The 26,232-nt window shown below is 38.1% G+C and overlaps 2 protein-coding genes across 2 annotated transcripts; both read left to right on the forward strand.

Annotated features, from left to right (window-relative positions):
• The first annotated feature begins 1,238 nt into the window (after positions 1-1,238).
• On the forward strand, positions 1,239-6,720 carry LOC139891501 (pumilio homolog 24). The gene is made up of 17 exons (XM_071874472.1): positions 1,239-1,631; positions 1,784-1,837; positions 1,931-1,992; positions 2,102-2,183; positions 2,282-2,405; positions 2,496-2,579; positions 2,704-2,818; positions 2,914-3,064; positions 3,149-3,262; positions 3,355-3,426; positions 3,624-3,674; positions 3,761-3,811; positions 3,932-4,039; positions 4,136-4,285; positions 5,191-5,265; positions 5,407-5,654; positions 6,350-6,720. Exons 1-17 carry the CDS (start codon positions 1,395-1,397, stop codon positions 6,525-6,527), a joined length of 1,956 nt encoding a protein of 651 aa, XP_071730573.1. The 5' UTR covers positions 1,239-1,394; the 3' UTR covers positions 6,528-6,720.
• Positions 6,721-10,013: 3,293 nt separating this feature from the next.
• On the forward strand, positions 10,014-10,823 carry LOC139891502 (early light-induced protein 1, chloroplastic-like). The gene has a single exon (XM_071874473.1). The coding sequence runs from the start codon at positions 10,127-10,129 to the stop codon at positions 10,700-10,702; it is 576 nt and encodes a 191-aa protein (XP_071730574.1). The 5' UTR covers positions 10,014-10,126; the 3' UTR covers positions 10,703-10,823.
• The last annotated feature ends 15,409 nt before the right edge of the window (positions 10,824-26,232 follow it).

Consider the following 26,232-nt stretch of genomic DNA (forward strand, 5'->3'; position numbering starts at 1 on the left):
GGAGGGGTTCTCGCTGGAGTTTCTTGATGCGTCGGATAAATAATTTATGTTCGGTTTTGGATTCGGCCACATGTTGTTTTGGTGCTTTGGATTGGGGTGGGACTACTGCGGAGGTGACAATTTCAATGTATTATTCTTCCCAATACGAGTCGGTTAGGATCTGGTTAGATACAACGAAGGTGGTTAAAGATGGGGTTGGCGGTTGTGAGGCTTTGAAAACCCCTAGTGCGTTGGACTCGGGTTGTGATGTTATAAAAGAAAGGGTGGAAAAGGGTTCGGTGGTTTGCGATGAAGGTGGGAATGATGGTTTCCCGATTGGTGGTGAATCGGCTGGTTTGGTTTTAAAGGCATCTGCTCCTTAATGTGTTTTGGGTACCACTGATGCAAGTGGGTAAATGGGTCCTCTTTAATCCATGATCTTAACAATTATTTAAATTTTGTTAAGGATGATGTTTTAGATGGTAATAAAAAATTCCCGTGCACCGGAATGGTTTGTGAAAGATCTTGTCGGGTCAAGTGAAACAATTTGCTTAATGCAAATCGGTGGTGTCTTGGTGACGTCTTATTAGGGGCGCGGTTCCAAGATTGATGTTGATTCAAAGATTGATCCCACTTCAAAGAATATGGAATTCTAAGATGTCGGGAAAAGTGTGTCGTTCCGTTTAAAAGACTCGAATAAGGACCCCGACTTGGTGATGTGGTGCAAAGGCTTTCTCAAGAAGATTCTGTCGTTGATGATGCGGGTGTCGATGGTAATGGCCCCTCGATGGATAAATGTGCTGGGTTTTTTAGATGGCTTCGAAAGGTTTTGTACATTGCCAAGTTGAAGGAAAATGTCTTCGTCCCGCGCCCATCCTTAAACCAAAAAAGGTAAACTTAAGGCTAGAAAGGTTCATGGTGCCGAGTTAGCAAATTTTAACTTTGAGGGTATATGTGTTCATTGTTGTAGGTTCCGGTTTATATGTGTCTTCAATGTGGTTGTTTATTTCCATTTAGTTTAGTTTATGCGGTAGATGTTTTGGAATCGTTGCCGGAAGATTTTGATTTCTCGCCCTCTGATTCTTGTCCTTTTGGGTTTGCTTCGTTTGTTAGGATTTCAAGTTCGGGTTATTTTTTAGGTCGAGGTTTCTGATGTATTTATGGATTCCCTTGTATTTTTGAAAAAAAATTATAAATATCTAATCATTTTAATTTTAACTTTGCGCTCCCGAGGACACAATTTTGCAGATTCTCAAACAAAAATAAAATATCAATATCAATAAATAAATAAAACAAACATGCTCAATTTATCATTGCCCTAAAACCATCTCGCCCAAAATCCCGCCTCCGTCACACCGAACCCTAAAACCCTCACAGAACCCTACTCCCAAATCTCAGTTTCTCGTGCTTCATCAATGGGGTTCAAGAAGCAAGAATCAGCAAACAACAAACGAAAGTTATCAAAAGGTGCCGGTGATGGTGGCAAATTCAGTCCCAAAACTAAGAAACTCAAAACCCCATCCAACACCACTCAACAACCCAACAAACCTTTCAACAAGAAGCCTTTCAATTCATCTAAACCTAAATTCAACAAATCAGATACACCTCAAGATGCCCCCAAAACTAAACGAGAACTTCGTATCCAATCCAAGGTTTCTTTAATTTTCATTTTATACACACATTATACTGTATTCATGAATCTATGTATATCTATGTAATGTAATGGGTAATAGGTATAACATTTGATAGTGATGCCAACAGTGTAAAGTTTACATCTTTAACAAAAAATTGTGCTGTTTTGCAGGAACTTGCTGAAGCTAGGAAGAAAAAGAGAAAGCCTCACTATACACTTGAGCAAGTATGTACCTTTTTTTTTTATAGAATAGATAGATAGATAGTATTTGATAAAGTTTTTTTTAAATGTTATTCTTATTCTTATTTGTGAACTTAGGAGCTCGCATCGCTATGGGAGAAGATGAGGCGTCGTAATATTGCAAAAGAAGATAGATCTAAGTATGTATATTCCTTAATGTTCTACTTAGTGGTGTATAGTATTATTAATTCATTATGCTATGATGATTTGCATTAAAGAAAATGATATTTATGTGTAATGTGTTTCAAGGCTGGTGAGTGAGGCTTTAAGGAAAATGAAAGGAAAAATTCATGAAATTGCAGGCTCTCATGTTTCATGTCGTGTTCTTCAGGTAATATTTTTAATTATTTATTGTTTGTGAGGTGAAAGTACCCTTTTTCAAGACAAATACTTAATACATATGGATTATTTTGTATGCTTTTGCTTTAGACGTGTGCCAAGTATTGTACGCAAGATGAACGAAATGCTGTATTTGAGGAGCTTCGGCCACATTTTCTCACCTTAGCTTGCAACACATACGCGGTACATCTCATTACAAAGTTGTTGGATAATGGTAAGTGATTGGTTTATAAAACATAATATTAGATTAAATGGAATAAAGTTGTTTATTCATATTTATATGCTTCTCATTTCACTTTCGCAGCGTCAAAGGAACAATTGGCTGACTTTATATCTTTACTTCGTGGTCATGTTGCTTCTCTTTTACGTCATATGGTTGGTTCAGTTGGTATGACACATTGCACTTATTACAAATGGATTATTGTCCGTCTTATAAGCCCGTATTTTGTTTTTTTATCAAATGTTTTTGAAAATATATTATTGAAGGTAATGCGTTGTTTATGTACTTTTAGTCGTTGAACATGCTTATCATCTGGGAAATGCCGATCAAAAACAATCTCTCCTCATGGAATTATACTCTACCGAGCTTCAGTTGTTTAAGGATCTATCATTAGTTAAAGAACGCAGGTAATAAACACGTAAATACATCAATAACTTATTTTTTTAAACTTATATGTATATAATTTTTTTGTGCTATATTCACAATTTCACTTTGCTAACAGGCTAGTGGATATAATTGCGAAACTGAATTTGAACAAATCAGCAGTAGTGAGACATATGTCTGCTGTGTTTCAACCAATCCTTGAAAAAGGAATAGTTGATCACTCTATCTTACACAAGGCACTTGTGGAGTACTTTACGATTGCTGACAAGGTTAGTCAACTGTTTATTCGGTTAAAATCAAAGTTGATATCTTCATTTTTGTTCGTTGTTTTCTTAAAACAAGTGTATGTTTAGACCTCTGCTGCAGATGTTATTCAGCATCTATCGAGTGCTCTTCTTGTTCGGATGATACATACAAAGGATGGATCCAAAATCGGGATTCTTTGTATTAAGCATGGCAGTGCCCAGGTCTGTTTAATTTTCGTCACCCGCTTTGATTTACTTATATACCTTGACTTGTGTAATTTTTTTTAAAAAAATTGTGTGTTTTTTTTTTTCAGGAGAGAAAGAAAATTATAAAAGGAATGAAGGGTCATGTCAGTAAGATAGCTCTAGATAGATTTGGCAGCATGGTATGTGTGGTTCATGGTTAATCTTTAGTTATTTTTATTTACTGTTCTACATATTATTAGATATTTTATGTATAGTCCGAAATGACCCATTTTTCTATATTTATTACATCTTTTATGTGCTTATCTAGTTGACTTGAAGTGTATTCTCGTATTTTTTCTTCTTATGTTTATGTTATAATTTTTTTTGTTTTTGTCAGGTGCTCGCTTGTATTCTATCCGTTGTTGATGACACACAGTTGATTAAAAAGGTTGGTTACAAAAGCTTGCTGTTTTCTTGGACTTTATGTCTAGAACGCCATTCTCTAAACGTTTAAAATTTTAATTTTATTTGCAGATTATAATTCGTGAACTACAAGCAGTCCTGAAGGATCTGATCTTGGATAAGGTGCTTATTTCATGCCTTCTAATACATCCTATTCATTCATATGGATTTCAATTTTACGACTTTTCCAGAAACTTGTCATCAAATTAAACACCTCTAACTGTTATCTTGATGCTATTTCAGAATGGAAGGCGCCCTTTATTGCAACTTCTACATCCAAACTGTTCACGTTATCTAAGTCCCGATGATTTGTCGTTGTTAGATTCATCTATTCCTTCTATACTTGTAAAGGTAACTCGAAGTTTTTAATACTCGTATCCTTTTTAACATCTTTGCATTATAAAGTAAGATTGGAATTTTATTGTTTTGATTTGTTTTGGTCATCAGGGTGAGTCAGAACCTGAAGTTAAATCTTCAGATGTTGAAGGTGACGAGGAAATGAGCGACGCTGACGAAAATGTAAAATCGGTAGCTGGTGGAAAGAAAGATCCAATCGTAAGGAGACGCGAGTTATTGGTTGATAGTGGACTTGCAGAGGTTTGTCATGTTTATTGTAGTGGTGTTTAAATTTGCGTTTTGGCACTGATTAAGTGATTATCACTTTCAAAATGGACATCACACACCCGCTAAGTGTGTAGATTGGGGTGTTCAATATTTGGTTTCGAACCTATTTAACCCGAAAACCGAACCGCGAAAACCGAATCAAATTTGAATTTTTGGTTCGATTTTTAAATTTGAATTCGGTTTTCAGTTCGATTTTACTTTTCTGAATTTGGTTTAAACAACCAACAACAACAAAACCCAATCTGACAAAAGTGGGTTATGGGGAGGTAACATGTAGGCAATTCTTCCCCTATTCTAGAATAAGGAGACACCCCAAGAGTTGAGAAAGTCCACGGGTTTTAAACCTGCCTGAAGTTCTGTTCTCTCCCAGTGTTCTATGGATTCCCAGTGTTCTATGGATAGAGAGATTGCTTCCGAATGGGACCTATGACCAATAAGTAGGTTAATCAAAATTGAGAGACGTCATGAAAATGGTAGAATCAAATTTCCATGGGTTTTAAATCTGCCTGAAGTTCAATTTAGGCTCTAAGCGGCAGTCTAAGTCTCTAATAAACCGATGCTTGCTTGCTGTTGAATTCGGTGTAAACGAAAACTGAATTCAACTAATAATATATTAAATTATTACTCGCCGAATAACCGATTTTTAAATAAGTAGAATTATTGTTATGTTCATTATGGTTGAATTGTGTTTTTTTCTGGTTTGAACCTAAACGGAACCGCATTAAAATTCGGATTTGAATTTAAATTTGGTATTCGGTGAACAAATCGAACCGAAAACCGAAAACCGAAAACCGAAACACACCCGTATATTTTTAAATATAGGAGCCAAACACTTGGTTTTTCATGAAAGGTAATGTTTTATGTGCTTTTCCTTACAGAGTCTGATTGATGCATGTTCCGAGAGTGCAGAGGAGTTACTTAGATCAAATCATGGAAAAGATGTCTTGTTTGAGGTGATATTATTGGCTACCAGCTACTGTATTTTATTCATTCCGTCTTTATTTCCACTTTCGTATGTTTAGATAATGTTTACGCATTATTCCGTGTTTGTACTATATATAATTTTGACACTTCTAATTTTGTTAAAATTGTAGGTGGCTACCGGTGGTGCGGATGGCATTCTGCACCCACATTTGGATGAAAAGTTGAAATCTTTACATGAAGCTATTGCATCTCAGGTAGCTGCACCTATAGAAGAAGGGCAAGAAGAGGAGCATCTTTTAGAGAATTTTCATTCGAGCAGGACAATAAGAAAATTAATATTAGAATCTTCAGCTTTTGCGTCCGTTTTGTGGGAAAATGCTTTTAAAGGGAAGTGTAAGACATGGGCCCAAGGTCACAGGTAATATAGCCACGTTTATTACTTTTGTTATCGAAGGGAAAACGGTAACTAAAAAGTATTCTTCTAATCATATAAAAAGGTAGAAGGTTTTCCCTGTTCGGGCTACCCGGGAGGGCGAGTAATCCGACCCCATACTCTGATGTATGCAGCCCAACATGATTACTCTCTGGCTGTTTCCAACCCATCCCTGGCCACCACTAAATGTTCGTCCTAGACGGGATTTGAACATGAGACCTCTTGCAAGGTACTCAGGGTCCCAACCTGGGCTATCTAGTGATGGGTTTTAATTAAATTTGTTGATCCAACAAAATGAGTTTAATTTTAACTATAATTTGGTCCATTAGGTGAACTAAAAGTTTGAAATTGTGACAAATTTACTTGTTTAAGTTGTATTTTGTAATCACTAGTTAAATGGGTAAAATTGTGAGTGTTGATAAATGTTAAATGTATAGAGAGCCTCCTCATTATATTCAAAATCTGAAATAGTTAAACATTAGTTAACATGTACGACCTTTGATATATATATTTAATGATTAATTTGGACAAAAATGTGTGTCAAGTAAACCTGAACTGCTTTATGCTTACAATAGTCCAGATACACTACCGAAACCTAACTGACCCATATATTTGACTACCTCAATGGATAACCTTGATTTATTAACTTATCTTTGTACTAACGTAAATCCATTTTGTAGCGCCAAGGTAGTTTGTGCATATTTGGAAACTTCAGATCCAAAGGTGCTAAAATTGGCAAAGAAAGAATTGCAGCCGTTACTAGACAACGGCGCACTTAAATTACCAGAGCAGAGTCAGCAAGAAAAGCCGAGTAAACAGCCAAAAAAGTCGAGTAAACAAACAAAAAAAGTCAAGTAAACAGCCAATATTCGACGAGTAAACACACTAGAGTATTGTAGTTTGAGTTGGTAATCAATTACCTTATTCTCTTCATTGTGTAATCTTTGTTTTATACCAGTATTTTTGTTGCAAACTTATTCTGGTTACAAATTTTGTTTCTTTCTAGTTGTAACTACTTAAAAACAGGTGGCCACATTTTCAAGTAAAATTACTTTTATATGCTGTTTATAGTTTAATTTATTTAACCGCTGTACACTGGAAATAATGTGGTACAAAAGGAATGAATGAGTCGGTGAAGCAGAGAGGTGAGTGGGTAGAGTAGAATAAATATTAACGGGTGATATCTATCTATATAATGTATAAATAGATAATTCTTTAGCTGACATGGTTGGTTTGAACGAAAATGGGGATATTTGGTGGGATATTGGGCTGACTTTCCCTTTAAATCAATATGAAGATTTGCAATTCCAAATGTTAAGCTTTTGAGGGAAATTAAAATTGACAGTAATAAGGATGATGAAATACAGTGGACTCATCCTTTAGAAAAGGTGTGTACGGTTGCGGAAGGTGTACGGGTGATGGTAGCTTCTCATGTTGATCTTGAATTTGATTGGGTTAATGTCGTATGGAATAAATTGGTGCCGTCAAAGATTTCTACTTTTCATTGGCTAGTTATTTAAGGCGGAGTTCCCGTGAAAGAAGTGTTAAGTTATAGGCATTGTTTGGGTAATGATTCGGATGAGAAATGTGCTTGGTGTTTGGATTTTATTGAATCAATCGACCACCTCCTTTTGCATTGTTCGCGGTCTCATAAGGTTTGGGCGTCCTTATTTAAGTGGTGGAATATTAGTTGGGTTGTTCCCTCGTCTATTTTAGAATTTTCGGTAGATTGGAGTAATGGGATGGATATCAAGGCGGAGAAGGTTTGGAAATTAATTGGCCCGGCTACTTTGTGGGCAATTTGGTTGACTAGAAATGATGTGCTATTTAACGGGTCATATACGTGTTGGGTCGTTATAGTTTCGAGAATAAAGGTCAAGGTGTTTCAATGGCTAGTGAATGCGAAGGTGTGCGAGAGCTTCCAATATTATGTATGGAATGATCATCCAGAGAGCTTGTTATAACTGCCTCTTCATGTTATGCTTTTGTAGGTAATTTATGTTTTTGGTTGATTTTCTAATGGCTTTAATCATCTTAATCTATTTGTCTAGATCAGATGGGTATCTTAGAAGTGTAAGCCCAGTTTGATCCCTCTATTGTACTCTGCTAGAATTTTTACTATTGTGTGAACATTCTTTATTTATATATTTCAAAGTTTATATATATATATACCAAATGGGATGGGCTTGGGTTCAGACGAATGTGATACGGGTGATCCTAGCCCAATCGGAAGAGATTTTGATGATTTACATGACGTGTCCCCTTGTTTAACATATACCACGGTAGCTCGTTTTCGTGTTAAGGGGAAAAAAGCTCATCCTTTGATTAAAAGTCATTTCATTAAACATGTGTGGGGTAGGAGAAATATGAAACGCAATCGGCTTCGGGATAAATTTCGATGGCAAGATAGATATCTTATCGAGAACGTGATGAAAGACTCGGAAGAGGATATCGATTGCTGCTCAGGCTGCTCTTCCTGCGCGTCTTCGGATTCGGAATCATAGTCTAATTAGCTGTTGTGTCGTGTTCTTTTAATATCCTCGTGATTGTGTGTTTCCTATAGCTTCGTGTTTGTTGGTTGTTTGTGCGTTTTTTTGGTGCGGTCGCTTGTAGCCTCGTGTCTTATCTAGCTCCTTGCTAGTTTGTTTCGTGTTCTTTATATTTTAATAAAACTTACTTGCCTTTCAAAAAAAAAAAATATATATATATATATATATATATATATATATATATATATATATATATATATATATATATATATATATATATATATATATATATATATATATATATATAAAATCGGCAAAACTCAAATGACAGGTTTTTGGAGAGGCAAATAGTATAGGAGTAATAATAAGGATTTTTATAGCAGTACTAACTAAAGTAGTACGTAATTATTAATATTGAGTTACTTTTCAAACAGAACATGAAAAAGAGAAAAAGAAAAGAAAAGTAAAACCTACTAACATTCAAAGTAATTTATTGATATAGTTGAACCACTTAAATCCTTAAATCACAATAACTTAATTAGTATAATTAATAACTATAATATAATTATTGAGAAATATTCATCTGAATTCTTTATTTAAGTTGAGATTTAAAGAATAAATTCTGGCCCCTAGATCAATTGCAGATGATTTCTCATCACATTCAAATTGTGAGGAACTGCAACAGTACGTTCATGTTTTTCATCACCTTCAAATTGTGAATTCTTTTCATGATAATTCCAATGAATTGAGCTGAAATACATGATATATATTGTAATCCTAAACCTCGTTCATCATCAAATTGAATCAACAACATATTTGAAACTATTTGATTCGTGTTCTTCGTTTTATAAAAAGTCAAGGCGATTATGTCTCCGGATCAATCAGAAACGATTTGAGGAAATGTGAAAATGTAGAAGTGTTCACAATCTCATCGTGATACTATCTGCAAAATCTCAATTGCTAAATCGAAGAAACGAATTCGAATTTCATGGTTAAGGTTTGAGAAAAAAGTCAACAGTTTGTGTTATCATTAAATTCATGAATTATGTGATGATTTAGCTTCATGATTCACGAGTGTTTATGGATTGATTTTGAACAACTTTGATGAAGGAATCACAACTTGAAAGTGTTTGATTCGAAAAATCACTCTTCAAGTTCATACTCTCGCTCTCTACTGTTCATCATCAGTACAATTTGATAAAAGACGATCACATGTGATTGTAAAAATCCAGTCAAATGTGATTATGGGTTTTATAATCACATGTGATTCTGCATGCTAATCACATGTCATTGTAAATCCAATCACATGTGATTTTTCATGTCAAATTCAATCACATGTGATTGTAAAATTCAATCACATGTAATAAAAATCTGATCCAACATGTGATTATGGGTTTTACAATCACATGTGATTGTAAAACCTAATCACATGTGATTTTGCATGCTAATTACATGTTATGGTAAACCCAATAACATGTGATTTTCCATGTTAAATTCAATTACATGTGATTGAATTTATCCAAAATCCAATAACATGAAAATCTGATCCAAAAGCTAAAATTTATCCTTTAAATTTTTACTTAAATTAAAAATAATGAAAATGAATACAAGTCATTAATTACTACACCAACAAACAAACTCTAGCATTCTATTTAAGTACGCAATTTATTTGAAAATGATAAGTGTACAATTTTGCACAATGAGCCTAGAAAGTTCCGTCAACCAAACTCATTTAATGGAACACATTGAGGCTGTTTTCACCACAATATCCTCCCATTGGCTACATCTAGAGCCACGTGACCCGACCCTAAAACTACACTGTCGTGGCCCAATACGTATCCACTCCTTTGTCTTCTTCACTCAGTCCCCTACACCCCTATAAAACCCACCTCCCTCTTTTTACCAAGCCCACCAACAACAACCACAAACCACCATAAACCACCACTTTTAACAACCACTTCCAACAACATGGCAACTTCATCAGCCTTCACAGCAAACACAATCACACCTTTCACCACCGTTAACGCACCATCTTCCAAATTAATTCTCAAAAAACCAACCACCATCAAATGCATGTCCGTACCACAAGATAATAACTCTAACGACGCTACTAAATCAACAAAACCGTCATCAGCCACCCCAACGCCACCATCGGCGTCCTCCACCCCACCTCCGCCACCACCTCCACGTGGGCCAAAAGTGAGTACTAAATTCTCGGACGTGTTGGCGTTCAGTGGGCCAGCACCGGAGAGGATCAACGGGAGGTTAGCGATGATCGGGTTTGTGTCGGCGTTGGCTGTGGAATTGAGCAGCGGTCAAGATGTGCTGACTCAGATCTCAAACGGTGGGTTGACGGTGTTTGTCGGGACCAGTGTGGTGCTGACGTTAGCGTCTTTAGTGCCGTTGTTTAAAGGTGTGAGTGTACAGTCGAAATCGAGTGGGTTGATGACGTCGGATGCTGAGATGTGGAACGGGCGTGCTGCTATGCTTGGTTTGGTAGCTTTGGCGTTTACGGAATATGTCACTGGTAGTGCCCTTGTGTAATTACATAATTACTGAATGGGATTAGTTTTGAAATGGGGTAGCTGGTTAGAAAGATAGAGCAATGTGTACTGTAATATATAGTTTGGATATGAATTTATCTAATGATATGAAATTATTTAAAGTTGCAAGTTGTTAAAGTTTGTTGTGTCTCCAGAAATTAATTTTGATTACCTAAAAAAGATCCAGTAGTTCTTTACCTTCGGAAAAGACGTGCTTGAATAGCTTGATATAAACTATAACCACTAAGTTAAATAATTTTGAAGGTAGAATGATTGGAAGATTTTGTTCTAATTTGATTTAGAACAACACTCGCACACCCGTTTTTATTCATATATACCTAAATTACTACGTATTATACTTTTATTTATAATAATGAAAGTTAAACTCTCGATAAACCGAGAGACATACTTGTAAGTTTCATGATAAAAAGTGTATGGATCGAAAATTGGTGTGTGAGTATCACCTCATAAAATTGAAGTATGTAGTTTTTTATTTGACACCAACGATCCATTAGGAAATTCTTGCGAGCCCTGACAAAACTGAGATACGAACAATATAAGTGCTATAAACGTGGTTATGTTCAATCGTTTAACTTTAACGATTAGTTTAGTTCATGGCCAAACAAAGATTTATTAATTATTTCGTAGGTCACATATACAATGGGATATGAGTTACGGAGTACAATTAATAGGGGAAAAATGAAATCGTTTCCAAATCAGAAAAACTTGTTAGACAGCAAATCTCGCGATCAAATCGTTTCCAAATCAGAAAAACTTGTTAGACAGCAAATCTCGCGATCGCGAGCCCCTCATAAACCAAATCGTATTTTTACTGCTCAAATGTTGCCGTTCATGTTTCCCGATTTCCCATTTTCGAAACTGCGAAATTATTCTCGCGACCGCAAGGTTATCATCTCCAGGCTTTTCTTTGTTTTCTCGTTTGGTTTAACATCTTCAACCTCAACAAATCTTCCACTTTGAAGATTTTGAACGAGCCCGAACCAAATCACCATTTTGACTTTAGTGAACCTACTGTCTATACTGCCAAGAAAGCTTCTCAATACACGCACAATCTAACCACGACGAGCTAGCAGCTTTCAATAAAGAGTATTTCAACATCTCTTATCAAAATGTAATCAACAACCTCAAATTGTAAACTGCTACTACAATCATCCCACAACAATAATAGATTACCTAACTATAATCCCTTATGAAGATACCGACGAAACAATGCGGGATACGCCGCACTTTCACGTCATTGGAAGGAAGACTTTCGACACCTTAAACTGAGCTACAATCTAATTACCGTTACTCGGTTGGGAACAATCGATCCGTACACAATTTCATCTACTCGATCTATCTCTTTAACAAAGAATACACCACCCGGTAGAACAAACCCGTGCACATAACCATCAAGATACTCGTGAGAGAACACCATCACATCCTTGATCTTCCATCTTACCGACTTTTGAAATGTTATTTGGTTATCTATGGTTGCTCTTTGTAATCGATACCTGTCATTATTTCGTTTATGTTACATACATACATACATACATACACACATACATACATACATACATACATACATATATATATGTATGTATGTGTGACAGCCCAGCCCAGGTAAAGCATGATATTGTCCGCTTTGCCCGTAGGCGCACGGATTTTTCTTAACGACCTAACACGACGAGCACTTTCCTAAGAGGTCACACATCCTGGTAGTGCTCTCGCCTGAGCAAGCTTAACTGCAGAGTTCTCATGGAATCTGTTGCGCTTGTGGTCCCAAAACGTGTCATGCTAGGAAAGGTCTCCACACCCCTATAAGGCATGCTTCGTTCCCCTCTCCAACCGATGTGGGACGGATATAACACGGATATAAGGCATGTTACATCCGTCCCATATCGGTTGTATATATATATATATATGTATATATATATATATATATATATATATATATATATATATATATATATATATATATATATATATATATATATATATATATATATATATATATATATATATATATATATATATATATAACATTCAATGCATTGAATGTTTTTATTTTTTTTCTTCGAGCGTTTACCGCCAAAATAATAACATTCATCACAAAATGTCTTTTTAAATGTTCATATTTTCACCTAAACTTGATGTCTGAAAAAAAAAATTCAAAAAAAAAAAAAAAAATTCAAAAAATCTACTTCCTCCCAAAAAAGTGCTTCCCTCTTGATTGTAACCCTATATATATAATCAGTTCTTTTCAATCTCCTGGTGCAGTTATACCTGTAGGATGGTTAATCCCCATGGCTTTCCCTTTGCCCCACGTGTGACGCCCCGTACTAAATCAACATGTACGGACCATCAACAACAGTATCATTACAAGGTCAAACGCTATATGCGTTTTCAAAACAAGTTTGCATTCATGATAAAAAGGCGACGTCATAACCATCGTCAAATGTTTTACAACCAAAAGTATGCTTCTATGAATAGAAGCAAAGTTAATAGTACGTGACCCTTAGGTCGTTACAAATCATCGTTTCAAAAGTAATAAAGTTTGAATGCAAATAAACGTTTCGTGCGGTGACAACTCTAGTAAGCGCGGCGGAGTCTACAAGGCATGACTAGTACGACAGCGGAAGCAAGCAACCTTAAGCACCTGAGAAAAACATTCTTAAAATGTCAACACGAATGTTGGTGAGCTATAGTTTAAGTATAACAGTAATGTAAGGTAGGCCACGAGATTTCAGTGCTACAAAGAGCGTTTCAAAACAGTATGAAAAGTATATGTATAACCGTGGGCACTTGGTAACTAACTTAACGTTTATCACCCCCTAAAAGTACACTTGGCGAGTGCGTATGTTTACGAAGTATTAAACACCCGTTAAATGCTAGCGCTACTAGCCCGAGTGGGGATGTCAAACCCTATGGATCTATATCTAAGATTCGCGTTCACCGGTTCAAAGACCAATGACTAAATGTTACCAAGCTAAGGGAAAAGTTTATGCCGTTGTATAACCCACACATATATAAAGTTTAAGTACTCGTCCCTAGTATGTAAAACGTAAAAAGCGCATGTATTCTCAGTTTCCAAAATAGTTAAAGTAAAAAGGGATGCTATAAACTCACAGTGAAAAAGTAGTAGTAAAGTTGACACGGGAAAGGTAAGCAAGTATGTTTGCCCGAAAAGGTCCTCAACCTAAGTCAAAAGTTACTAAGTCATTAAATCGTCCCAATAGGTTTATAAGTATGTAAATTAGGTCTTAAGTATCATCATCATTCATCATTAAACAAAAAGCGTGAAGTGAGTTTTAAGTCAAGACTAGGGTTTGAAATAAAGGCTGATTTCGTTCAGTCTCCACGACCTCTATACAAACTGAAATGGGGTGGGGCCAGTGGCCATGGCTCCGTATATGAGTCCCCTAGGTACTGACCAATTTCCAGAACCAAACTCGTCTTCGTTTGACCGTGGTGACGGTTTAAGTGCGAGTAGGTCAGAAATTTCAGCACAACGTTAATAGGGTGTAGTGACTTTCGGGAGGCCATAGATCCTAAACCGTAACTCGGATTAAGACGAGGTCTAAACGGAAAATCATCTACTCGAACCGAACTAACTGAAAATCAACTTTCTAGTAGCCCAGGTATTGTGATCAGACCCGGAACACAGTAGGTGAAGTGTTCCGGTGGGTTCTTGGTGCTCGATGCTCATCACGGTTCTCATTCTTGATGCTTATAGCTTCAAGTGTACAACTCGTTGATGTGTTTGCATCATCTTTACCAAGTTTTGACCATCATAACATAAGTGCAAGTCTAAGATATGTAGCACAACTCAATTAAGGGTTGTAAGTAGTTTGATGAACCAAAGTTACATCAAAATCTTAGATCCGACACATACATGAACTCTAAAAGTAATATTAACCAAGTTTGACTATCATGACACTAGTGTAAGTTTAAGATATGTAGCACAACTCACTTAAGAGTTGTATGAAGTTTGATGAACCAAAGTTACATCAAGATCTTAGATCCAACACATACAAAAGTTATACATGTAATATTAAGCTACAAACTTGAAAGTAAACTTATATAATCAAGATCTTAAGTTGTAGAACATAGTTCTTAGTTAGATCTTGAAGATCCTAGACCCAAAAGTCTAGATCTAACATAAGTGTACAAAGTTATAATCAAAATATTTACTTACATGTTCTTGAACTTACAAAGTAGTTTCAAGAAGTATGAGATCAAGATTAACTAGTAATACTTGACCAAATTAACAACATTACAACTTTAAATAAATGAAATGAAGAAATAAACTAGATCTACAAGTATTATGCTTATATTTGTTTCATACTTGAGAAGATTCAAATCAAAGTTTAGATCTTAAGAATTCAAGTCTACAAAACATAAACATAAAGAAGATCACCAAGTTTATGAACTCTAGATCTTGAAAACACTTAAGTATAGAACCACAAACTAACAAGTTTTAGGTTCTTGTTCTTGGTTCTTCATCAAACTAGAGATGGAAGTAAACAAGATCCATGAAGATTTAAACTAGGAAGTTTGATCTTTAACAACAACAAACAATAATCAAGTAACAAACAAGCAAGAAATAATTTGATGATGATGATCTAGGCCACGGTTTTGGTACAAGAAAAGAAGAAGAAAAAGTTTGATCCTTACAAGTTTTAGAGAGAAATATGAGAGAAAAAAAAAGAGAAGTGTTGTATGTGTGTGTGTGTGTGTAGAAGTGAAATGAACTAGCAACTAAGTAGCAAAGTTTGAAACAAAAAAAGAACTCCCTTGCCATCCTAATAGGCCGACGGTTTCAAGAGCCACAAGGGGCAAGTCAAATGCAACCTTTCAAATGTTGGAGCTTGGTGTATGCTAGGATAAGTAATGAGGTTAAAAGTATGGAAAAGAATGCATGCATGCATGAAGTGTTTTGTCTCTAAATTAAGCTAATTAATCCATGCTTATTCTTAATGTAATACTAGTTAATATGTTGGGCTTACAAGTCCAATAATGTGTAGGGTGGGCTTACTAGCCATTAAATAAAAGTCCAAGCCCAAGTTACCAACAAGTAAATAAAAAGCCCAAGTAGTTAACCACTAATCTTAGTTAATTAAAAATGATTAATAAAAATTAATCATGAATGTAAATAATATTCAAAAATATTATTCGTGAAAAGTACGCACGTCACAAAGACAAGTCGGGCCATGGAGATTCAAATACGATAACAAGTAAACGTATAAAAATACATTTATTAAAGCGCAAGTATTAATAATAATTATTAATAATAAACGTTGGAAAAAAATTCCGGGTTGTTACATTACCCACCTGTTAAAGAAAATTTCGTCCCGAAATTTTAAGCTGAGGTAGATGGAGGAGTAGGGAAAAGGTGAGGATACTTCTGCATCATTTGATCCTCTCGCTCCCAGGTAAACTCAGGTCCTCGTTTGGCATTCCACCGAACTCGGACAATCGAAATCTTGTTGCGTTTCAAAGTTTTGACCTCACGGTCCATAATTTCAACAGGTTCTTCCACGAAGTGGAGTTTGTCATCAATCGTAAGTTCTTACAGTGGTATGATAAGTTCCGGTTCGGCTAGACACTTCTTCAAGTTTGATACGTGAAAAGTAGGATGAACTGAACTCAATTGAGTTGGAAGATCCAAACGGTAAGCGGCGGGTCCAACACGCTTCAAAATTTCAAAAGGACCAATGTATCGTGGGTATAGCTTTCCACGTTTTCCAAAACGAATCACGCCCTTCCAAGGTGCCTCCTTCAACATTACATGGTCACCGACGTTGAATTCAAAGTCTTTACGCTTGAGGTCGGCATAACTCTTTTGACGATCACGGGCCGTCTTAAGTCTCGCTTGAATCTGAGAAATCTTCTCCGTTGTTTCATGGACTACCTCGGGTCCAGTGATTTGCTTTTCACCTACTTCAGCCCAACAAATAGGAGATCGGCACTTGCGGCCGTACAACGCTTCAAAAGGTGCGGCATTAATGCTCGAGTGATAACTGTTATTGTACGAGAATTCGGCTAACGGCAAATGCCTTTCCCAGGCCTTTTCGAAATCAATAACACATGCACGCAACATGTCCTCCAAAGTCTGAATTGTTCGTTCGCTTTGTCCATCGGTCTGTGGGTGATATGCAGTACTCATGTCGAGGTGGGGTTCCCATGGCTTCTTGTAAAGAACGCCAAAATCTGGAAGCAAAACGGGGATCGTGATCTGAGATGATCGATAAAGGTACACCATGACGAGATACAACCTCTTTGATGTATAGTTGCGTAAGTCTCTACATCGTATCCATTTCCTTCATCGCTAAGAAGTGTGCAGATTTGGTAAGGCGGTCAACGATAACCCAGATGGTATCGTATCCGCCTACCGTCTTTGGTAGCTTAGTAATGAAGTCCATCATTATCCTTTCCCACTTCCATTGCGGGATTTTCAGTTGTTGGAGTAATCCAGAGGGCCTCTGATGTTCGGCCTTAACTTTCGAGCAAGTCAAACACTTACCAACATAAGTTGCAACGTCCTTCTTAGGATTTGACCACCAATACTGTTCTTTAAGATCGTGGTACATTTTACCCGCTCCGGGATGAATCGAATATCTAGACTTGTGGGCTTCATCTAGTATAAGGTTCCGTAGATCTCCGTAAAGAGGTACCCAAATCCTTCCGGCAAAATATCGAAGTCCAGTCTCCTTAATCTCGAATCGAGAGACGAGTATGTTCAAATGTTCATGAGATAAATTCTCCTCCTTGAGAGCATCATCTTGGGCTACTCGGATCTGGCTGTTGAGATTTGAATGGATGGTGATGTTCAGAGCCCGAACACGAAGAGGTGTCATCCTCTCCTTTCGACTCAAAGCGTCGGCTACAACATTGGCCTTGCCAGGGTGATAACAGAGCTCACAATCATAGTCGTTTAACGTCTCGATCCATCGACGCTGTCTCATATTCAGTTGCTTCTGATCAAAGATGTGTTGGAGGCTTTTGTGATCGGTGAAGATAGTACTTTTAGTTCCATAAAGATAGTGTCTCCACAGCTTTAATGCAAAGACGACAGCTCCAAGCTCGAGATCATGCGTTGTGTAATTTCGCTCGTGAATCTTCAGTTGACGAGAGGCGTAAGCGATAACCTTTGTACGTTGCATCAGTACACAACCAAAACCACTTTTCGAAGCATCGCAATACACAAAAAAGTCGTCACTGTCTTCAGGAAGTGATAAGATAGGTGCGGTGGTTAGCTTCTTTTTCAAGGTTTGAAATGCAGATTCCTGTTCGGGTTCCCAAATGAACTTCTTCCCTTTGTGAGTCAGCGCGGTCAAAGGACGCGCAATCAGAGAGAAACCTTCAATAAATCTTCGGTAGTAACCGGCGAGACCCAAAAATTGTCGAATATGAGTCGGAGTAGTGGGGATCTCCCACTTGCCGATAGATTCAATCTTCGCGGGATCAACTTTGATACCCTGGTCGCTCACAACATGACCCAGAAATTGGACTTCCTTCAACCAAAATTCACACTTGGAGAATTTCGCATAAAGTTGCTCTTGTCTCAAGAGTTCAATTACTAATCGAAGATGTTACTCATGCTCTTCTTCGCTCTTGAAGTAGATGAGGATATCATCTATGAAGACGATAACGAACTTATCCAGGTATGGTTTGCAGACACGATTCATGAGATCCATGAACACGGCAGGTGCGTTGGTTAATCTGAATGGCATCACGAGAAACTCATAATGACCATAACGAGTTCTGAATGCAGTCTTCATCACGTCGCTCTCCTTCACCCTTAACTGGTGATAACCGGATCACAAATCGATCTTAGAGTAAACGATTGATCCTTGTAGCTGATCGAAAAGATCGTCAATTCGGGAAAGAGGATACCGATTCTTGATCGTCAATTTGTTGAGTTCGCGGTAGTCGATACACATGCGGAACGATCCGTCCTTCTTCTTCACATATAAAACAGGTGCGCCCCAAGGCGAGAAACTTGGTTGGATAAATCCACGGTCTAGCAGTTCTTATAATTGGCTCTGCAACTTTTGCATTTCGGAAGGTGCGAGTCGATAAGGTGTGCGAGCTACAGGTGCCACTCCTGGCACTAAATCGATCTGAAACTCTACTGCTCTCGGTGGCGGTAATCCAGGAATTCCTCTGGAAAGACATCAGAAAATTCGTTCACAATTTGTACGTCATCCACGCTCTTCACCTTAGTTTCTAACGTTTTCACATGAGCTAGCACAGTAAGACGTCCTTTCTTCATGATCTTTTGCGCTTTCACGCAACTAATGAGGTTCAGCTTCGAGGTACATCTCTCTCCGTAAATGATCAGTGGCTCACCATCTCCGTGTGGTATACGAAGAGCTTTATCTCCACAGATAATGTCAGCCCTTATCTTGGTCAACCAGTCCATACCGACAATAACATCAAAGCTTCCCAACTTAATGGGTATCAAGTCAATCTCGAAATCTACACCAGCTATATTGATAATAGCTCCTCGGCTAATTTGGTCAACTTTCTCGAGTTTTCCATTGGCTACCTCTACAAGCATACTCTCCTTTAAAGGAACTAATGACCAATTTATCTTATCGCAAAAGTGTCTACATACATAACTCCTATCGGCACCAGTATCAAATAAGACAGAAGCTAATAGATTGTTGATAGTGAATATACCTGTCACCAAGTCGGGGTTCTCACGGGCGTCCCTTGCATTAACGTTGAAAGCTCTGCCACGCGGTGGTCCGCCGTCATTTATTTTGTTGGGACACGCATTTCTGAAGTGGCCCATCTGTCCGTATTCGTAGCACTTTTTTAGTCCATTGGGGTTCGCCTTCACATTCAGGATGGTGACCTTGCAGTCTTTACCGATATCCCCAGTCCGTTGGCACTTTTCACAAACCACATTACAATACCCGGTATGGTGCTTGTAGCACCTCTTGCATTGCGGTAGGGTACCCTTGTAGTTCGGGTTTGAGCTTGTGTTTGGGTTGAGATTCCCACCGTTATTGTGCCTCTTAGCGGGGGTTTGATCATAGGCTCTCCCTTTGTTGTTATCCCACTTACGCTTATCACTACTACCCGCTTCGGACTTAGCCTTCTCCGGTTCATCGATGATAATTTGGTTCATTAAGGTATGCGCCATGCGCATTGCTTCCGGGACATTGCGTGGCTTAGACGAGGTGACATTTCCTTTAATGGACTTAGGAAGTCCCCACAAGTACCTTTCCATACGCTTGAACTCCTGGGTAACCATGGTAGGACACATTAGGGCTAACTCCAGATACCTATGGTTGTAACCATCGAGATCGTTTCCCACAACCTTCAACTGCATAAACTCAATCTCCATCTTCTGGATCTCTGTCCTAGGGCAATATTCCTCGATCAAGGCCCCTTTGAATTCTTCCCATGGCGTAGCATACGCCTCACAAATACCCTTTGCTTGAGACTGTGTATTCCACCAAGTTAGGGCGCCGTCAGACAGCGTATATGAAGCATACTTGGTTTTGTCTGCCTCTGAGCAGTTACTAACTCGAAACACAGATTCTAATTTCTCAAACCACCTAGTGAGACCAACTGGCCCCTCCGTTCCACTAAAGTTGTGGGGTTTGCAGCTTTGAAACTCTTTGTATGTGCATCCATTACGAATGGGCTGGATAACCGGTGGCGATGGAGCTTGGGGGTTCCTTTCCGCTAAAGCTATGGTGACTCGTTCATTGATCATCTCCTCGATTTGGGCTGCGGTGGGTGTTGGTCGTCCGTTGGCCATTGGTGTTCTAAACAAAATTTTTTGACTCAAGTCAAAATCCAGTATTCAATAAATAATAATACAGTATATGGTAACCAACATGGAATCAACACATCACATGTTTATTAAGTAACGCATCTAGGTACAAATACCACAGAATCATTATACAGTAACGTAAATAGAACACCGTACAGAGATTAAACAGCCCAAAGTTCCATTCATTAATAATAATAAGTTGCATACATCAGTATCGGTTCGTACAATACATAAGTGAAGCATAAAATTACAAATGAGATTACATAATGAAATCTACTACAAATGTCATATGGTGATGGCGGGTGAAGGATGTCCATTACGTGGGACATCTGGTCCTCGAGCTCAGCTACCCGAGCATGGAGGATCTCCACCTCCCTTGTCAGTTCCTCGACTGTGGGAGATGGTGGGGCAGGCGGTGCTGATGGTGCAGGTGGTTCCGATGGTGCGGACGGTCCAGCTCCAGAAGTAGAGGCTGCAAAGCGGTAAGTCTTACGCACAAAAGGTTCAGCAGGGTACGGCACAAGCCGCTTTCGGGCTGTAACCTTATGACGCCGACCATGAACGTCAACGAATTGTCATCCTCCATTAATCCCTGGAATGATGGTACCATCGAAACGGTACCGCTTCTTCGGCGGGGTGGAGGGTGGCTGTACATGTGCATCATCAGGGTCCTCATCTGAATCCTCGTCACTAGAGTCATCAGAGGATGAGTCGTCGGAAGAAGAATCGGCGGATGATGGGTCGTCTAAATTGACTGGGGGTGGCTGCACGGGTGGCTCTCCTCGGGCGGCCATCATCTGTCGGTATGTGGCGGGCCCGATTGGCACGAGATGTCCATCAAGAAGGTGTCGACACCAATGATTATGCTCATTATGGACTGGACCTTCCCCAAGTTCCGCGGGAATCACAGTACCACCAGAATGGTGCTGTGGCTCCGAGGGTCCTGGGGCAAGTGGAGATGGAATCTTCTGTAGGTCCTCGGCTCCGTCAGAGGTGATCATTGGGCCGGGCGCATGGCTACTGGCTCCGGAGGATGAATCACCGGAGTCGCTGGAAGGTGTAGATGACGGGATCGAGTCAGCAACAACGGTAGGTGAGGTGGCCGATGAGTCCGAGTTGCTCTCCAAGTGAATGATAGTGGGCGGGGCATCCGACATCTGAACAAGGAAAAATAACTTTTTCCATGTCAGTAAGTCATAAAGCAAGCACGTATTAGGCAAAGTAACTATGACAGTCTAGATCATGTATAGCAGTAAGTAACATGGCAATGATAGCAAATCGTACAGAAGTATCATGCAATCGAAGCATATAGTAGCATGCAGTAGAGTAAACATGTAGCAGTATACGACATATAGTAGTAAAAGTAAGCAGCAGCATGCAGTTAGTTTCGCGAAAACATGTAAACTAGTAAGTTGTAGATTAGTCCTATTAGTGAATCCTACTAGGGTCGGTCCAGACTCACTAATGCAACCTAATTCCCTACAACCAATGCTTTGATACCAAATGTGATGCCCCTTACTAAATCAACATGTACGGACCATCAACAACAGGATCATTACAAGGTCAAACACTATATGCGTTTTCAAAACAAGTTTGCATTCATGATAAAAAGGTGACGTCATAACCATCGTCAAATGTTTTATAACCAAAAGTATGCTTCTATGAATAGAAGCAAAGTTAATAGTACGTGACCCTTAGGTCATTACAAATCATCGTTTCAAAAGTAATAAAGTTTGAATGCAAATAAACGTTTCATGCGGTGACAACTCTAGTAAGCGCAGCGGAGTCTACAAGGCATGACTAGTGCGACAGCGGAAGTAAGCAACCTTAAGCACCTGAGAAAAACATGCTTAAAACGTCAACACGAATGTTGGTGAGCTATAGTTTAAGTATAACAGTAATGTAAGGTAGGCCACGAGATTTCAGTGTTACAAAGAGCGTTTCAAAACAGTATGAAAAGTATATGTATAACCGTGGGCACTTGGTAACTAACTTAACGTTTATCACCCCCTAAAAGTACACTTGGAGAGTGCGTATGTTTACGAAGTATTAAACACCCGTTAAATGCTAGCGCTACTAGCCCGAGTGGGGATGTCAAACCCTATGGATCCATATCTAAGATTCGCGTTCACCGGTTCAAAGACCAATGACTAAACGTTACCGAGCTAAGGGGAAAGTTTATGCCGTTGTATAACCCACACATATATAAAGTTTAAGTACTCGTGCCTAGTATGTAAAACTTAAAATGCGCATGTATTCTCAGTTCCCAAAATATTTAAAGTAAAAAGGGATGCTATAACTCACAGTGGAAAAGTAGTAGTAAAGTTGACACGGGAAAGGTAAGCAAGTATGTTTGTCCGAAAAGGTCCTCAACCTAAGTCAAAAGTTACTAAGTCAGTAAATCATCCCAATAGGTTTATAAGTATGTAAATTAGGTCTTAAGTATCATCATCATTCATCATTAAACAAAAAGCGTAAAGTGAGTTTTAAGTCAAGACTAGGGTTTGAAATAAAGGCTGACTTCGTTCAGTCTCCACGACCTCTATACAAACTGAAATGGGGTGAGGCCAGTGGCCATGGCTCCATATATGAGTTCTCTAGGTACTAACCAATTTCCAGAACCAAACTCATCTTCATTTAACCGTGGTGATGGTTTAAGTGCGAGTAGGTTAGAAATTTCAGCACAACGTTCATAGGGTGTAGTGACTTTCGGGAGGCCATAGATCCTAAACCGTAACTCGGATTAAGACGAGGTCTAAAAAAAAATCATCTAATCGAACCAAACTAACTGAAAATAAACTTTCCAGTAGCCCAGATATTCTGGTTAGACCCGGAAAACAATAGGTTAAGTGTTCCGGTGGGTTCTTGGTGCTCGATGCTCATCACGTTTCTCATTCTTGATGCTTATAGCTTCAAGTGTACAACTCGTTGATGTGTTTGCATCATATTTACCAATTTTTGACCATCATAACACAAGTGTAAGTCTAAGATATGTAGCACAACTCAATTAAGGGTTGTAAGTAGTTTGATGAACCAAAGTTACATCAAAATCTTAGATCCGACACATATATGAACTCTAAAAGTAATATTAACCAAGTTTGACTATCATGAAACTAGTGTAAGTCTAAGATATGTAGCACAAATCACTTAAGATTTGTATGAAGTTTGATGAACCAAAATTACATCAAGATCTTAGATCCAACACATACAAAAGTTATACATGTAATATTAAGCTACAAACTTGAAAGTAAACTTATATAATCAAGATCTTAAGTTGTAGAACATAGTTCTTAGTTAGATCTTGAAGATCCTAGACCCAAAAGTCTAGATCTAACATAAGTGTACAAAGTTATAATCAAAAAGTTTACTTACATGTTCTTGAACTTACAAAGTAGTTTCAAGAAGTATGAGATCAAAATTAACTAGTAATACTTGACCAAATTAACAACATTACAACTTTAAATAAATGAAATGAAGAAATAAACTAGATCTATAAGTATTATGTTTATATTTGTTTCATACTTGAGAAGATTCAAACCAAAGTTTAGATCTTAAGAATTCAAGTCTACAAAACATAAACATAAAGAAGATCACCAAGTTTATGAACTCTAGATCTTGAAAACACTTAAGTATAGAACCACAAACTAACAAGTTTTAGGTTCTTATTATTGGTTCTTCATCAAACTAGAGATGGAAGTAACCAAGATCCATGAAGATTCAAACTAGGAAGTTTGATCTTTAACAACAACAAACAATAATCAAGTAACAAACAAGCAAGAAATAATTTGATGATGATGATCTAGGCCATGGTTTTGGTACAAGAAAAGAAGAAGAAAAAGTTTGATGCTTACAAGTTTTAGAGAGAAATATGAGAGAAAAAAAAAAGAGAAGTGTTGTATGTGTGTGTGTGTGTGTGTGTGTAGAAGTGAAATGAACTAGCAACTAAGTAGCAAAGTTTGAAATAAAAAAAGAACTCCCTTGCCATCCTAATAGGCCGACGGTTTCAAGAGCCACAAGGGGCAAGTCAAATGCAACCTTTCAAATGTTGGAGCTTGGTGTATGCTAGGATAAGTAATGAGGTTAAAAGTATGGAAAAAAATGCATGCATGCTTGAAGTGTTTTGTCTCTAAATTAAGCTAATTAATCCATGCTTATTCTTAATGTAATACTAGTTAATATGTTGGGCTTACAAGTCCAATAATGTGTAGGGTGGGCTTACTAGCCATTAAATAAAAGTCCAAGCCCAAGTTACCAACAAGTAAATAAAAAGCCCAAGTAGTTAACCACTAATCTTAGTTAATTAAAAATGATTAATAAAAATTAATCATGAATGTAAATAATATTCAAAAATATTATTCGTGAAAAGTACGCACGTCACAAAGACAAGTCGGGCCATGGAGATTCAAATACGATAACAAGTAAACGTATAAAAATACATTTATTAAAGCGCAAGTATTAATAATAATTATTAATAATAAACGGTGGAAAAAAAATTCCGGGTTGTCACATTACCCACCTGTTAAAGAAAATTTCGTCCCAAAATTTTAAGCTGAGGTAGATGGAGGAGTCGGGAAAAGGTGAGGATACTTCTGCATCATTTGATCCTCTCGCTCCTAGGTAAACTCAGGTCCTCGTTTGGCATTACACCGAAATCGGACAATCGAAATCTTGTTGCATTTCAAAGTTTTGACCTCACGGTCCATAATTTCAACAGGTTCTTCCACGAAGTGGAGTTTGTCATCAATCGTAAGTTCTTACAGTGGTATGATAAGTTCCGGTTCGGCTAGACACTTCTTTAAGTTCGATACGTGAAAAGTAGGATGAACTGAACTCAATTGAGTTGGAAGATCCAAACGGTAAGCGACGGGTCCAACACGCTCCAAAATTTCAAAAGGACCAATGTATCGTGGGTTTAACTTTCCACGTTTTCGAAAACAAATCACGCCCTTCCAAGGTGCAACCTTCAACATTACACGATCACTGACATTGAATTCAAAGTCTTTACGCTTGAGGTCGGCATAACTCTTTTGACGATCACGGGCCATCTTAAGTCTCGCTTGAATCTTAGCAATCTTCTCCGTTGTTTCATGGACTACCTCGGGTCCAGTGATTTGCTTTTCGCCTACTTCGGCCCAACAAATAGGAGATCGGCACTTACGGCCATACAACGCTTCAAAAGGTGCGGCATTAATGCTCGAGTGATAACTGTTATTGTACGAGAATTCGGCTAACGGCAAATGCCTTTCCCAGACCTTTCCGAAATCAATAACACATGCACGCAACATATCCTCCAAAGTCTGAATTGTTCATTCACTTTATCCATCGGTCTGTGGGTGATATGCAGTACTCATGTCGAGGCGGGTTCCCATGGCTTCTTGTAAAGAACGCCAAAATCTGGAAGCAAAACGGGGATCGCGATCTGAGATGATCGATAAAGGTACAGCATGATGAGATACAACCTCTTTGATGTATAGTTGCGCAAGTCTCTCCATCGTATCCGTTTCCTTCATCGCTAAGAAGTGTGCAGATTTAGTAAGGCGGTCAACGATAACCCACATGGTATCGTATCCGCCTACCGTCTTTGGTAGCTTAGTAATGAAGTTCATTGTTATCCTTTCCCACTTCCAATGCGGGATTTTCAGTTGTTGGAGTAATCCAGAGGACCTCTGATGTTCGGCCTTAACTTTCGAGCAACTCAAACACTTACCAACATAAGTTGCAACGTCCTTCTGAAC

The sequence above is a fragment of the Rutidosis leptorrhynchoides genome, chromosome 2 (genome assembly GCF_046630445.1).
Source record: "Rutidosis leptorrhynchoides isolate AG116_Rl617_1_P2 chromosome 2, CSIRO_AGI_Rlap_v1, whole genome shotgun sequence".
Taxonomy (NCBI): domain Eukaryota; kingdom Viridiplantae; phylum Streptophyta; class Magnoliopsida; order Asterales; family Asteraceae; genus Rutidosis; species Rutidosis leptorrhynchoides.

Coding starts and splice junctions, on each gene's coding strand:
- LOC139891501 (XM_071874472.1), top strand. CDS start 1,395: ATGGGGTTCAAGAAGCAAGAATCAGCAAACAACAAACGAAAGTTATCA. Junction 1,632..1,783: donor AACTTCGTATCCAATCCAAG/GTTTCTTTAATT, acceptor GCTGTTTTGCAG/GAACTTGCTGAAGCTAGGAA. Junction 3,065..3,148: donor ACTTTACGATTGCTGACAAG/GTTAGTCAACTG, acceptor GTGTATGTTTAG/ACCTCTGCTGCAGATGTTAT.
- LOC139891502 (XM_071874473.1), top strand. CDS start 10,127: ATGGCAACTTCATCAGCCTTCACAGCAAACACAATCACACCTTTCACC.